General features: G+C 37.1%; 1 protein-coding gene across 1 annotated transcript; it reads right to left on the reverse strand.

Annotated features, from left to right (window-relative positions):
* Positions 1 to 4,849: 4,849 nt before the first annotated feature.
* Positions 4,850 to 16,092, reverse strand: LOC146326253 (histone-lysine N-methyltransferase SUV39H1-like). Its single transcript, XM_084722015.1, has 6 exons — positions 15,965 to 16,092; positions 14,876 to 15,021; positions 8,605 to 9,267; positions 6,962 to 7,108; positions 6,496 to 6,625; positions 4,850 to 5,290 (listed from the first exon to the last, which is right to left on the reverse strand). The coding sequence occupies exons 1-6, from the start codon at positions 15,981 to 15,983 to the stop codon at positions 5,157 to 5,159; spliced, it is 1,239 nt and encodes a 412-aa protein (XP_084578141.1). The 5' UTR covers positions 15,984 to 16,092; the 3' UTR covers positions 4,850 to 5,156.

Genomic DNA, 16,092 nt, shown 5'->3' on the forward strand with positions numbered 1-16,092 from the left:
TCAGCAGCCAGATTACTGACTACATCTAGAAAGTCCTGTCATATCACCCCAATTTTAGCATCCCTGCACTGGTTACCAGTTAAGTTTAGAATACATTTTAAAATTGTACTAATTACATACAAGGCAATTCATGGTCTTGCTCCAGAATATATTAAGGAGCTTTTAACCTTGTACAGTCCAGCCAGGCCCTTGAGATCAGCTGATCAAAATCTCCTGGCTGTTCCTCAGACCAGACTTAAAACTAAGGGTGACCGTGCCTTTTCAGCTTTGGCCCCTCGGCTCTGGTCTTCCCCTTAATGTGAGATCAGCAGACTCCACAGAGGCTTTCAAGCGACTTCTTAAATCTCACTTCTATAGAATGGCCTACTATGATTAATGTTTTATTGTTTTTAAGAAAATATGTTGTATTTATCTGCTCTAAATGCGTTTTTAAATGTTTCAATATGATCTTTATGCCTTTTTCCTTTTTGTTACGTGCCAGTCAGGAAAGGCGCTTATTCTGTAAATCTTTTAATATGGAAAGCACTTTGTGCGTAAGCTTGAAAAGTGCTATATAAATAAAATTATTATTATTATTATAAACTACAAATGCTAGCGCATGTGACTACCTCTTGCACTCCAGAATCATTTTACATGACAAGGAAATTCTTTCTCTTTTAGTGCATGAACAGTATAATCAGTATTAGGACTTTGAAAAAGATTGTGCCAAAAAATGGGTCCTGAAGGTGTGGAAAGCAGGTGGGTGTTGCATCTAAGACCAGCAGCAGAGCTACCATATATGCAGATAATGCAGCTGCATTAGGGCCTGGGACTGACAGGGGCCCTTGCAATAATTCACTAGGGTTGGGCATGCATGTTTATATGACTGTCTCTTATCATTTGAAAAGCCTACCAGAAGCCTTTTATGTGGCATTGACATCGCCATGTGTTAATGCTCATTAGCTAACGTGGTGTAAAAGGTATTTATAGTACTTATTCAGTCAAGACACTTGATGGTGTTGTGTGGTGTCACATATTTGTGACATGTCATTTACCAAATAAATAACATTACAATAACATAAAATAAGTTTTGCATATATGAGCTTATAGTTTAACTCATACATGTCACATTTCTAAATTAAGTTTAATAGGGATTTATGGGTGATTTCATGTTCAAAAATGCACACAGAGTGCAGTGCAATACAAATGCAAGGGAAAATAAACAGAAAAGTAAGAAATGTCAAGACAGCAATTAAGTAAGAAACAAGCAAAATACAAAGACAAAATTAAGTTTGAGAAGCCAGAATTGAAAGAAGCAGCAGAGAAAGAAAAAGCAGCTTCTAAAAATAGTCTTCTTTCAGAAAGTTTTAGAGAGACAAGCAATATAAGCTATACCTATGGTTGTATTAAGGGGACCAAACCTATGATGGAAGTAGAACTTATTTATTTTATTTGACTAATTACCATCCTACACACTTCTGTTCTTTGATTATTTGCTAATGTCAACATGTAGACATGAATAATGTTGTCAATGTGAAGGTGCACTGTCACCAAGTATACTGTATTTCCCTCTGTTATAAGGAGCGCTGTTACCTGTTAGTTTTAATATGTGAGAAAAAGCGCTGACAGCGATTATGTGATATTTCTTCTCATATCACAGTGGTGCATTTCACTGTTGTTGGTCGTTTTAAAGCTGCATGCTTTCACTACTATCATTCACTGACATTACATTACATCTGATTGTGATGGGCAGAGCCAGGTTTGATAATCCTGCATCAGGGCCTGGTACTGACTCGTTATGCCACTGTCTGAGACACAGGCATGACCGCAGCAAAGGTCCCAACACACCATGGCATATGGATTCCAACAATAAGCTTCACGCCATAGGACTTTTGTTGCAGTAAAATCTGTTTCACGCAGGTCATGCCGTGCCCGCCTCAGCTCCAAAGCATTCTGTAGAGGCAGTGAAATGCGAAAACGATAGTAGTTTGATATATTCTCAAAAGTTTGACTTTAATCTTAATTTCAAGTTTATTGCTGACATTTTGACTTTATTCTCTAAATGCAGCAAAGAGGAAGTGGAACATTCTGTCTAATGTTGCTGACAGCTACAGCTGGTCAAAAGCACCATCTAGTGGTAGTAAGTGAACTCTACACAGTACATGGAAAAGTTAGTACAATGAAAACATGAAAGATTAAGGTAACTTTATAACCATTTATTTACATTATTTTTGTTCTCCACCTATGGAAAAGCCACACACTGAAGAGCAACTACAGGAACTAAAATGTTTAAATATACAAACTGTAAAATAATCAACTATCTGACCACAAAATACACACAGCCAAAAGGAATGTTCATAAAAACAAAAGGAAATGATAGCCTGCCCTCACATCACCATTAGTCTGTTAGCCGTAATTACAAAAAAAAATAAAATAAAAAAATTGATCTAATCAGCGGTGGTGTTTGGTCATACTGCTGTGTCCCACACTAAAACAAAGAAACATCCAGATGCAAAATATATATGTTCAAAAAGTTAGATAACGGGATAATGGAACAGACTTTCAGATATGTTCTAAAGAATCTGAACTCTAGGAAAGATCAATGGGGCAAATGGGATGCAGTCAGGAGAATATGACAGCAGGCTTTTCATGTCACCTTCCAGTGGACATTCGGAACAGCTAGAAGCACACCACATTTGAATCACCCAGTTATTTTGAAACATATTGAGACCTTAACCACAATGCACTGTAAAAATCAAGTAGAGGAAGAGAGTATCAGGGGTCTCATTACAGAAATGTCCAAAGTCTGAAATCCTCTCTTATCTCAGCTATGAATGAGATTTGGGATTTTTTGGGACATGTGTCCAAAGTGCATTGAGGAAACCATCCTTTCTTATGTTCTGATCTTAACCAAAGAATTTCCTAAGTTAGGAATCCTCACTAAGTACACACCCTCTCCTGAATTCAAAAGAAAAGTCAAAATATTGTGACTGGCAGGCATCTCAAATCCTACAATGATGCTTTAAATTTCACAGGGAGTATTAAAGGGCTTATATCAACTGCCAAGGTGATTAATTTCAAATGTGACTCAACTCCCAAAAGGTGGGTTCCTCTCCTCCAAAACACAATTCATCCCTCTGACCTGTCTTTTCTTTTCCATTCACAAGTTAACCAGTGACAAGTGAAGTGAGACAGCTGTTATCATATACAGGCAGTCTTGCATACATGTTAAACACAGATACAGGAATGGCAGGATGAGCACTGACTGAAGAACCAAGTTTACAGCTCTAGGATTTCCTAAGTTACGATAAGATACAAGGTCATGAGTGAAGGAACTGCTTCTGTAAAAGGAAGACAGGCCTTTTCCTATAATGGAAACATAATTTGAACTTAAGACAGGGCATGCACTTTTTTCTGTAATCAGGCCCCAGGAGCATAATGAAACAAGTCACAAGAGTAGAGTTAAAAGAAACAAAAGGCTCTACAGGTTACATTTTGAATTTCAACATCTCAATTTATATATATATATATATATATATATATATATATATATATATATATATATATATATATATATATATATATATAAAAAGCCAGCAAAAACAGAAAAACCAATCACATCTGATCTCGGACAGTTAAGTTCAGAGAACATGAGTCTCTGCCAAATGACCAAGTAACAACAAGGGCAAGAGGCAGGATGACTGTAACTGGAGATATATATATAATGTATACGCATAACGTATAATGTGCTAACAGGGTAACCTACAAACCGCTGTCCAAGAATCAAAGCGTGCAACGAGAGTGTGGTGTTTTCTCAGAGCCTTTCGGGACAATTGTATGAACATTTCTTTAGACAAAAAGAGAGTCAATTGCTAGCAGTCTGACCATTAGCTTTGGCATGGGACCATTATAATTATGTAATATTTATTTTTTTATTCCATCTTATTAGAACTCTGATCTAACTTTCACGCTTTTCATTTATGGCACTGCCCTCACCAAGTTGGTATTTGACCTCTTGGGATTCTTTTTAGTGTTGCCGGATCTCAATAAAGACGTCACAGCAAGTCACAGGTTGGAAACAAACCAAAACTTTGACCAGATTACTTAACCAATTTATTTAAAGGTTAATCTGAAAGTAAGAATCAAATGACATGTTACAAATATTCCCTAATTACACAGAATATTACAATAAGTACAGAAGGTTAAGTTGAAGCACGAAGTGTCTGTAAAGTGTGATGGATGTTTGGGTTAGAATTTTCCTGTTTGCTTTCCATTTTCAATTCCAAAAAAAGTTGGCCAACATGGAAGTTTTTTTCCAACCTGCTGTTGCTTGTTTTGTTGTGTTTCTGGCCCTGATCAGGAAACCAGAAGAAAATGGGAGTGGGTAAAGGCATATCAAGTTTCCTGGAGTGCCATAACAAGAGCCAGGAAAGAGGCAGTAGGAGGGGTGCTGTCAACCCCTCCTCCAGGGCTTTGCTTGGCTTATACAAAGCATGAACGTGGAGGCAAGTAAGGTAATCGCAAAACTTATCATGTCATGTTTCACAGTCATTCACTGTGCATTCCAGTGCAATTGCTCTACAACAGAGAAAGGGATTGGCCTGGTTATGCATTCCCACACTTACATGGCTTGTCAAAGGCATTATTTGATAATGACTAGTAAGATAATTTGCACAGGGGCAGGTAAAAATTGAACTTGGGCTACAGACTTGTGAGCCACTTGCCCGCTGGGTAAGAAAAGGAATGTACATGCACTTGTTAAATACATTTTTAGAACACAGAGAAAGCAGCAGCAGAAAATGGTTTTCCTCAAAAAGTAAATGGCCATTCATTCTTGAACAACACTTTGTAGGATCTGCTCGTACACATGTGCATTCATCTATTTTTATTTATCAATTTAAAGTGGACGGAGAAAGATGTGTAAAATCATTGGAATTAAATACTCAAACAATCTACTGATGCCGTCTTCACTTCCCTTGAAATCAAGAAGCTCTACATTCTGTTGAAGTAAATCACATTTGGATTTTCATTTTGGAAGACTGTTGTGTCCACATTTAAAAACCTGTTGGTGAATTTCAGCTTTCATAAAAACAGGAAGATAAAACTTCATTTACAAATCTGTACAAGTTTCCACGTCTTTACACAGATAAAGGTGTTGCCTTCACAGCAGTCCCTCATCAGAACAGGTATTTTCGACATGAGTCTGATCCACACCGACACTCAACTCGAATCCTCTTCTTTGGAGAGCTGGGGAGCCCCGCTAGACTGAAACTTGAGTCCATTTTGGTGCTTTCTGTGTCGACAGGATCAACTGGAAACAAACAGGAGTTGGGTTGGAAAGGTTTCAACTGAAAAGCCAGCTCTTATAAACCATTAGACAGCTTGAACACAACCCCTTAACAAATTTACCCCTCAACATACAGTCAATTGGGAATGGCATGGTGAAGGCAATGGTGCCCTGTAATACAGGGGTGAGCTGTATGTGTTAAAGATTACATTTTACAAGAAAAGCTATGAGTGATGATGCAACATTTGAACATTTGATCTTTAGATCTTCACCTCTCTTTGAACATAACAAGGGTGCAGAGGGCTGTAATGTTAGCTCCTTGTCAAGGCTGCCATGGTTTAACCAAATTAGCCTAAGTTTTAACAAATTAGCACTAGGTGATTCATGTTCATGGTAATGTATTATAACAGAAAACTACTCTGTTCACACCCTGTGACTGTTTGGTGAAGCTGGTGCTCTGTATAACATAAAACAACTTTTCTGCATTGTCTCTACAACTTCACTGAACATTTGTTGTTATGGGGGGGGTGAAGCCTTTGTTGCTGACAGCTGTGCTTTTAAACACCCAATAACAGCCTGCTGTGTACTCTTTCATTTTCAGTGAGCTCTCACCGTTTTAACATTTTGAACAGGAATGAGGAATTTCAAACTGAATTCACCTATTTATACCCAAATTTGAGCTGGCTCACTGGGCTTATAATAATAATATATAATATATAACATAAAAATATAATATATAATAATAATTATATTTTAGCATTAAAAATATCATTTTGGTTAAAAAGCTTCTGCATACTGGTGTATTAACCATTACAGAAACATAAAAATGATTTTGGTAATTACCAATGTTGTTAATTTAGGGCACCCTTACAATGGGTGGTGGTCTAATAAATTTGTTAAGCACTGTACATAGCACAATACTATATAATTCAGCAGTGTGTAGTATTTGAAGTATACTATACTAGTACTACTATTATTATTACGGTGTAATTTTTATTATTATATATAATCCCACCTCTTTTTTCTTTTTTGCTGATCCGAAAAATGATCTGATCCGTGACACGATCCAAACTGTGAATTTTATGATCCGTTGCACCAGGCAATTATTTGACAGTGCTGATGATTACACCTGATTTTATTCTGAACTTCATCCCTTTGACTATCCCTTAAAGCCTGTTCAAATGTTAACTGAACATGAGTATAAAATGTGCTGATTTAAAGACACTTACTTTGCATCTTGTAGTCAAAGGTGAGCTCCTCTCCTGCTCGAATAGCACGTGTTGAAAATAAAGCAATTCTTGGTAGCCTCTCATCAATGTTGTCGATGAAAACATTAAAAACCTGCAGGTTGGGGTTACACTGCAAAAAACAAAAAAAAAACAAACAAACTCATGTCACAACTTTTCATCCACCCAGATTTGGCTTTAAAATTCCACACAATAAAAGAAACAGCAGATCCAAACACAGAAAAAGGATGCTGGTAAACTGTGGCACTGACTCGACTTCTATTTTCTGATAATTCACAATTTAAATTACTAATTAGTTACTGTGTATTAAGAAAAGTAATGTTCTGATGGTTAATACAACAGCAGCAAAAAACCCTGCATAAAAGTTCAGATGCACATTGCTACACAGAGCCTAATTCACTGTGGTCCTGCTGACAGAAAGCACTGACTGCAGTTTGAAGACACTCACACTGTGGTTGACAAAGTGGGAGATGTTGCCTAGGTGAGCTGCATCCACTGTATAGACGTCTTCCACATAGTCCAGGTCAAACAGGTATGTGGAACCTTGTCGGTCATAGACATGACCCCTCCTCTCTGCTTCATCTGTGGTGATGATCTGGAGGATAACACAGCATTTCACTGCAACAAACCTCTCAGTGGATTTAGTCATTTTTGGACAACACGAAAAAAAACCCAACAATTTCAGATTTTTAATAAAACATATCAATATGAATGAACACAAGGTCAGCAACAAATAGCTGATGTTGAGCACCACTGAAATACAGAATGAAAGTGGTATCAACATAGATGAAGAGTGTCTATAAAGATTAGTTCATTGGTTAATCATCTAATTAAACAGAGGAAACATGCAGTAAATCCTACCTTTGTTTAACTCAGTGTGTCAGGTGTCACTTTTATTGACAGCGTAGCCGCATTGGCTAAAGTAAAAACATATTTTTATTATCTCTGGTATTCCCCTCATTTATAAGCAAATATTAATAACACCTTATAATGCCTCAAAATACAAACCTGCCTTTAACTATAGCTTTGAGCAGACATCAACTGCTGCCTCCCATTGTGTCCTGACTCTGACTCTCTGACTAGTAAAGACAAGCATTTATTTCTCACATTTGTCTGACCATCTTTAAAATGGCTAATCCGATACTGAGTCTGATCCAAATTTTTGTGTACCTGAATGTTGATTAAATGTGTCTGACACACTGATATATGTCCACTGCTGTCAATGTCTAAATTTCATGAAATGTTAGTTTTTAATTTCACCTTAATTTAACCAGGTTTGTCACATTATTTCTTACTTGATTAACCGATGGAATTAACTGCAGAATAATCAGAGCCTTTTTTGACTTTTGAAAGGGGCACATGCCAGAAAAAGTTTTAAAACCACTGCTGTAAGCACAGCTTCCAATATTTTTAGAATTTTTTATGCAACATTTTATGAAGTTGTAATACTATATAAAAAGTTGTATCTACTTGCAGTAAATGGTAAAGTAATAAGGTATAAGCCTGCTAAGATACTTTTCTCTAAATGTTTTGCTTTTAGAACATGCCTAGTAGGGGTGTGTATCTCACTGACTGAGATGATTCGATTCGTATCTCGATATATGTTCAACGATTCGATATATTTTATAAATCTTTAAGTGGCCAACGATTTGGTTCGATACAATTCAGCTCTGTCACGATACGATATGATACAATGCAATACAAGACAATGCAATGTGTCAGTCTTTACATTTTGATTCAATTAATGCTACATTTGTAGAGTGCTGTTAGTTGCCAAAAATTCTGATAGTTTTACTAAATATAGTAACAGTAGAGACAGAAAGAGGGAGACATTGCAGTGGTGTTTATATCTTATTATGAGTCTCATGTGTAAATGAGATGAGATAAATGAGAACATTTAAAACTAACACTGCATACTGTTCTTAAGTTTTGACGTTCTAAAAAGAGCGGCGAGCAGAACGAACCATATGATTTTAACATGAACTTCTTCTGAACAAAATGACATAAATGGACAATGGACATAAATGTAATCTCTCAATGGTTATAAGCTGCATTAAGCCACAGAGTTCCAAGTGACAGAGCAGGTCTTACCTCTCCCACATACTCCATCACAAATGTGTTCTTCTTGATGTGCTGCAGTGTGCGAACACCCCACCCCCGGCCATTCTCTGTCTTGAAGATGCACAGGTCAAACTGGATACCCTTCTGCACCACTCTGTTGGGGCAATCAGGGCCACAGCTGCACTGGGAGTTACACTCATATATGGGCTTCCCCGGCCGGATGCGGACTTGCCCCCTGTCATTGTAGGCCATGCGGTGCAGGGAGGCCCCGGGGCAGCAGCCGTTCACTGGCTCCTCTAAACAGTTTTTACACTCACAGCCAACAGCCATCTCATCCAACACGATGCCCGGACCTACTTTGTAATTGTTGATGTAGGTGAAGTTTTTCGGTGGGCCCTCGAAGTCCACTTCGTTCATGACAAAAATGCGGCCTGGGTGGTTGCGAGTCTGGTTTAGATGAGCCTCCCAGTCCTGCAGACGCTGACGCAATTTGGCTTTCTGGACGAGGAACGAGGCAACTTCATTATCCAGCTTTTTAGGGATGCAGCGTCTCTTGTGGCGCCTCAGCTCCTTTTCCAGGTCCACATGGAACTGTTTTATAAGTTTGGGGCATCTGAGGTTCTTCTTGGGTTCCCACGTGTTATCTGACTCTGGGAAACCCCTCCACTTTACCAGATAGAACTCTTCATCATCCTTAAACAGACAACAACTTCAATTAGGATGTGATTAGTGGGAATGATCATTTTTGCATCACAATTTCAATTTTAATCGGAAGAAAAACCTATTAATATCATTGTGATGATGTGATATTTGTTGGGGTCTGAACCAAACAAACATTTTTTTCTTTCATCTGGAGAACAAGATTTTTAGGTCAGAGCATATAGTTTCATTCTGTTTATGTGATTTGGATATTGCACTTGTCCATGTAGTACTTTGATAGTATTGCGATTAATTGTGCAGTCCTAATCAGGATTCTCTCTCATATATGCATATATGTTTTTTTCTATCTCAACATTAACAAATGAAACAGACAGCAGATGTGCTCAGTGGTTTGAAAATTCACAGGATCAAACCAGCACTGAAGGCTTAATGTTTAGAGGTCTTCTCATTCACTTTGGCTCAATTCTGCAATATGTTTTTTTAAACAATAAGTTCAAATGTTTGAACAATAAGTCAAGCCAACTGCACAGGTTTTAGCACATGGTTGGCAAATGTCAACAGTCTGCACAAAAACCACTTAAACATGACTCACTGATCAAAACTGATGAGCTGATTCTCAGTGAACTCTTCACAACGTCTGAACTTTTTCATCAGTTGAGCCGTAATAGGGTTGGGCAGTTGGACAAATATATGGGCTGAATCTATCGCCAACTGCTTTTTTGGCCAATTTTTAGGCTGACATTTGTCATTTTATTTTGCTAATATAATAGTCTGCAGAGTGACAGCCTCCGCTCTGCATCACGCTCTAATCTAGCAGTGCAGTACACATCCACTCAGCCAACCATGAGTGCTTAGAGCTGGGTGAGGAGTGAGAGGAAAACAGTAAAGTCAGACTTCCTTTCACGCTTTGAATTAAGGGACAGACTAACAAAGACAGTTTGGGTGAGTTTTACATGTTTTTCTGTCAAGTTTGAATTAAGTGTGTTTTCTGAGGCGTTAAGGAGCCAATTAATGTTGAATTAGTTCAGTAAGAGAGAAAGTTGAATTCAGAAGGTGTGAGGTTGTATTTCTGTGTTAAAAATGGAAAATAAGTATGGCAACAGCTGAGACCCGAAAGGATGGGATAGGTGGGAGTGGGGACAAAGATATCGCCAATCCGTGATGGATGGGCTGACGATGATCATTTGGAAAATTTTAACCCATCACCCGACTCTAAGGCGTAACACACAAAATGATCCACTTGCAAAAATGTGCAAGACATATATGGATACTGCATAAATATCTGATACAGAATGTTTGTGATGTCTGTTAAATTGGCATATTACTGTCAGGTGACAGTAATGAACCATCAATCACATTGTTACCATTTTGTTGCAAATTTCCTGTTCACTGTGTCGGCTCTGACTTTACACGAAAGATCAAAGGTGAATTTTCTGTTTACATCTACCACATTGCCACACAAATAAATGTACTGTAGAAATACAAATGTACTTATCTGTATACTACAGTATTGTGCAGCATGATCTTTTCTCAGTTAACCTCAGTTGACCTACTGTTGAAATCTGAAACTAAAAGGCTCGGGCTGATACACAACAGTATTCAGCTGGACAAAACTGACACTCATATAGTACAGTAAGCAGTCAATAGTGCTGAACAGTTAATCGCAATTTTATCAAAATGTGTGTCAAACTGCCATTTCAAATTAAATATCTTGCTACACAAATGTCTTGGCATACACTTCATATTTTTAAAGACATAAGAAAACATTTGTGTTTGGTTGAGATCATTTAAAAAATCACACCATAATGTTTTGAATGAAAATGAGAATAATGATGTAAAAATTAGTATTCCCTCTAATATCGCAAATCATACTGGAATTGCAGTTTCAAAATAATCACAAATAGATAATTATTCAAATTAGTTCAGCCCTAGCAGTCAATGTCAACAAAAGGTAGAAAAAACAGATTTGTTTAACACAGGGGTTTGCAACCTTTACAATCAAATGAGCCATTTTTGGCCAAAGAAGGGGGGATAGCTTATGGAGACTCAAGAAGACGAGCCACCATCACAGTTTAGAGGAAAAGACACCACACTATAGACACAGTCTTTGATGCATTTAGTTGATGAAATATTAACACTTTTTTGAAATTTTGGTGTACAACATACTGCAATATATTTGAGTTTTGTGCCCAACTTAAAATTCTACAAATTTTCTGCTGACCAATTTACTATTCTTCCTTAGATAAATTTATAGTAAAAGTTAAAGTTAGAGAAACTCAAAAAAATAGTTTTTCAAAATTTGGTCACAGTTAACTGTGAACCTGATTTGTTACTATTTTGTTGTCTTAAAATTAAATGGTTTATGCTATAATTTTTAAATACAACATTTTCGGTTTTCTACATTTCAAATATTTAAATTTATCTAAAGGGGAAAAGTAAATTATCTGAATAAAAGATTCAGTTGTTGGTAAAACTTTTTTAGAACTGAAGAATTTGACTTGGGCTCAAAACTGATGTACTATGTATGTAGTACATTGCCTTGAAATTTTGAGTTGTCTCAACTTATTCATAGACCTAAAACAATGAAACACGAAGGATATTTAAAAATATATAATGTTATTCATTTCCATATCAATTTTTGCCAAAGTCACAGGGAGCCACTGGAGAGGAGCTGAAGAGCTGTATGTGGCTCTGGAGCCTCAGGTTGAAGACCCCTGGTATAACAGTGTGCCAGAAGAAGGTGCCAGTGTTGACTGTCTAGGGATATAACTTATGATTATTTTCATAGTCCATTAATTGGTTGATTATTTTCTCGATTAATCATTTAATAGTTGTTTGGTCTATAAAATGTCAAAAAATGATGACAAATGTCAATCGGTATTTCCCAAAGCCCAAGATGACATACTCGTGGGTCTTGTTTCGCTCACAGCCTAAAGATATTCATTTTACTGCCATGAAACAGACAGTTTTACTATTTTTCCCCTCAAAGGATCACTCAACGGGTAATCACATGCCTTTTCTGTCTCCTCAGCAGTGGACTGTTTCTTGTTGTTTGAGTAAACTACACCAGGTCATCTCATGAACACCAAGTTTCAATGAAAAATCTTGTTGCTCATTTTTTATGAGTTTGTCATGAGCTTCAAGGAGATTATGTTTGTCACTGACAGATGATTTCAATGTGCACCCACAACCAGCCTCAGGTAGCAGCTGGAAGCAGATTGGTTACCGCAAGGTTAAGTATCATGAGAGTAAAGTAAAAAAAAAAAGAAAAAAAAGAAAAATAGAATTACTGTAGCTTTAGAATTGTTTTCCACATGTCATATATGTCAATGTTTGAAAAGACTCAAAATGAACACTGTAAGTGGGCCACTTGATTACTACAAGCTAGAGATGCAATGATTACTTGATTATCAAATTAATCACCAACTATTCTTAATTGATTGTTCTGAGTATTTATTTAACTTAAAAAAATGTGAATATTTTCTGGTTTCTTTAGTCCTCTTATGATAGTTAACTGATTACCTTTGTTTTTTGGACATAACAAGACATTTAAAGGTGTCAGCTGGGACTTTGAAAAACACTGACTTTTTCTGACATTTTATAGACCAAACCACTGATGGATAGTTGCAGCCCAACTATAGGCACATTATTTAAACAGTATTTGTATGGTAATGATTCTGTCCCACATTTTTTGATTGTTACAAGTGGTTGATCACTACTACGTTAATATAAGAGATTTCCACTGTATTTGCATTGGAAAAAAATCTTGTTGTCTTTGACCCTTTTCATCATCTAATAAATTCCATTTTAGTTCTTTTAAGTCCATTGTTACTATTTATTTCTACCATATAGTTCAGCAGCTAGTCTTTCTTAACCTCTTAGTCCTCTGTGAGGGTGAACACTCCCCAATCTACCCTTGTGGTTTTAAACCTCAAATGTACTTATCTCTCTATGCCTGCTATAAGTTCCCGCCATAAACATGTAGACCAGTTCACTGTCTTTCAGATAAACACTCTTAATTAGCACTGAGTAACAGGAAACATATGTGTGTGTGTGTGTGTGTGTGTGTGTGTGTGCGTGTGTTTATATATATATATATATATATATATATATCATTTTTGTGACATTAAAGACATCCTTTGTCATGTGGACAAATATCTTCTCTCAAATGTGTTTTATTTAGGAGAAAATAGGGGGTCAAAATTATAGTAACTGCAAAAAGGCGTAGAAAAACCACTGTAACGTCAGTTATTATATTCTAACGTAAAATATCTGGAAGAAAATGAAAACATATGTCAACCATGTGCATTACTCTACTTTATATAACAATGGTATAGGAAAATATTTAAAAAAGACCCCAGAGTCATAACTTTGAGACCCACCTCAGGCTCTAATCCCAGGTGTGAAAATGCATTGTATTAAAATTCAGCAATCAGTGTTATATATTATCAGAAAAGGTTTGATGGTATTCTGTTGCAGCATATAGCCTTTTATATTTAAAATTCCAAATTTATTTCATTAGAATATAATTAGTAGCTTCAAATGCTCAGAAACATCCCAAAATCACTGAAGTTACTTCAAACATCACAAGTGTACTGTAATATAACAATAAATGTTGCCAATAAATGATGATAACAATAACAAAGAATGACGGTAAAAGCTACAATTCATTTGACATCGTTATCAGACTGAGGATTTGATCATATTTGTCATTATACTGCTTTTTAAAGCTGGAGTGATCAGATAAAATGGAAATTACTGCTTTTTGCCTATTTTTTGGTAGACTCTGCAAAGGCAGAATACAGGAACTTCCAAATAAGGGTCAAAATTCAAATAATGGGTCAGGATCAATATGTATTATATTACATAAAGCTAATAAACTGCCACATATCCAATTATCTGCCTGCAACTATTTTGGCTTGACAACAAGAAAACTTCAGCCTTTTTCCTTTGTAGGGCATAGACATTCCCTGATCCAATCCCAGTAGTGCTAAATGCAGACAAACACTCAACTACCATTTTAAAGTTTTAAGAACAGCTCTGGTAAAGCAACACACCCTTTAATTCAAGCTTGATATAGGCATCATTGTGCACTTAGCATTAAAAGAGGGACGTTATCCCATTTAGAATTGTAGAGATTTTGATGCTAAGCTTCAAATTTCTTTTACCACTGACTGGTAATTTCTTATATTCCTGTTTAACTATTGCTCAGAGGTGTCCATATGGAACATGTTCATTATATAACAAGGTATCTTTGTTTCTGTCAGTCTGGTTGAACCACTGTACAGTGTTTTGTTCTCCGTGTGTAAAACACACTTTTTTGCAAACTCTTCATACAAAATAGCATGAAGAGGACTATAACCAAAAGCATGAAAGACAATTAAAATGTAGTAGTCCTTTCAGCCATCTGAATATACCTAATCAACTTTTTGTGTCAGGTAATTCCACAATTTTGACTGGTGGTTAGTAGGTGTGTTTATATATTTTGAGCTGATTCACAGAGAAGGAATAATAGTTGCTTGGAGCTTCAGACTGTCCCCCAAACAGAAGTAAAAATTAACAGTGTACAGGCTACATAATGCATACTTACCACTTGCAATGTGCCATGATAACTGGAGCTGTTACAACACTGATATCTTACCTTTGTCTTCTTGTAATCACAGAGGAACTCCACCTCATAGTCGTTGATATTGGTTCTGGTGACTCCGAGCTCTTCACAGTGGAGCTTCTCACTGCGACACAGGGCTTCCAGCTCAACCCAGGACGTTTTACAGGCCACGCTGCAATCTGACAACAGCAAATCCCTTAAACCAAATTAACTTCGCACCAAACTCCATTTAAAAGTCAGTCAGTTTTAACTGAGGCTGCCCATTGCTGAAGATGCAAAGCACATGAACATGACTTTGACATCTATTAATATTGTCTGGATGCATGACTTAATACGGCATATATATATATAATCCAGTGAGGAGCATTTTATCGCAATAACATCTACTTTTCTGGTAACTCCGCCTTCTACCGCCAAACACCGCAGAGAATGAAACTGCACGTTAACCGTGGAACGTTGACTTAAATAAACGGTGACTTCGTTGTGTCAGTGGGCTGGAAAACATTTGGCTCTCGAATATTGAACCTTACTTTTTAGTGTGTGACGGCTCCTGAACAGAAAAAAAAGAAAAGCAATGTGTGCTTTTAAGAGAAAACGTCACTGACGAGAAGTCCCCGCAGTAGGAACAAGGTTAGAACCAGTTTTTAGTACTTGAATCGTTGGGTGCACAACGTCACCTCTGACGGGAACATCAACTAGCCAAAACAGGTTTATAATTCAATTAAACATAACGTTACGCTGCATGGCGCCTGATGCTTGTGGAGGAACTTATCGTTAGTTTTGCCCGCTAAACCACACCGCCTGCCCATAAACTGCACAGGGCTAAAGTGACTTTACTAAGTCATTCATTTATGCTTCCTTAACAGATAACATACATCTAAACTATATCAGAGGTACTGTGAGTACACACGCGGAGATACCGAACAAAAGAGGCTGCATTTAACTGCACAAGTCCTCCGGACAACTGACGGCTTCCTACGGTCACCTTAACATACAAGCCACCGCTGTCGTTGATCTTATGTGAACTGGAGGATAGAAAATTATATTCGAGGGCTCCAAACAGTTAACACACAGACTTTACCATACACCAAGAGTAAATAAATATATAAAGTCATGAGTTACCTTTCAAATTTTCCGCCATGTTTTCCGCACAGCCGCCAAAATAGTAGAAACTGAACTGGTGGGGAGTATCGGACTGCGGAGATGACTGTAGCGGCTTCTGATTGGATAAGCGTCATCTATCAGGCCTC

This window comes from Lutjanus erythropterus, chromosome 6, assembly GCF_056507025.1.
Source record: "Lutjanus erythropterus isolate fLutEry1 chromosome 6, fLutEry1.hap2, whole genome shotgun sequence".
Lineage (NCBI taxonomy): Eukaryota > Metazoa > Chordata > Actinopteri > Lutjaniformes > Lutjanidae > Lutjanus > Lutjanus erythropterus.

Coding starts and splice junctions, on each gene's coding strand:
- LOC146326253 (XM_084722015.1), bottom strand. Junction 9,268..14,875: donor GTGATTACAAGAAGACAAAG/GTAAGATATCAG, acceptor TGTCTGTTTAAG/GATGATGAAGAGTTCTATCT. Junction 7,109..8,604: donor TGATGGAGTATGTGGGAGAG/GTAAGACCTGCT, acceptor GTTATCCTCCAG/ATCATCACCACAGATGAAGC.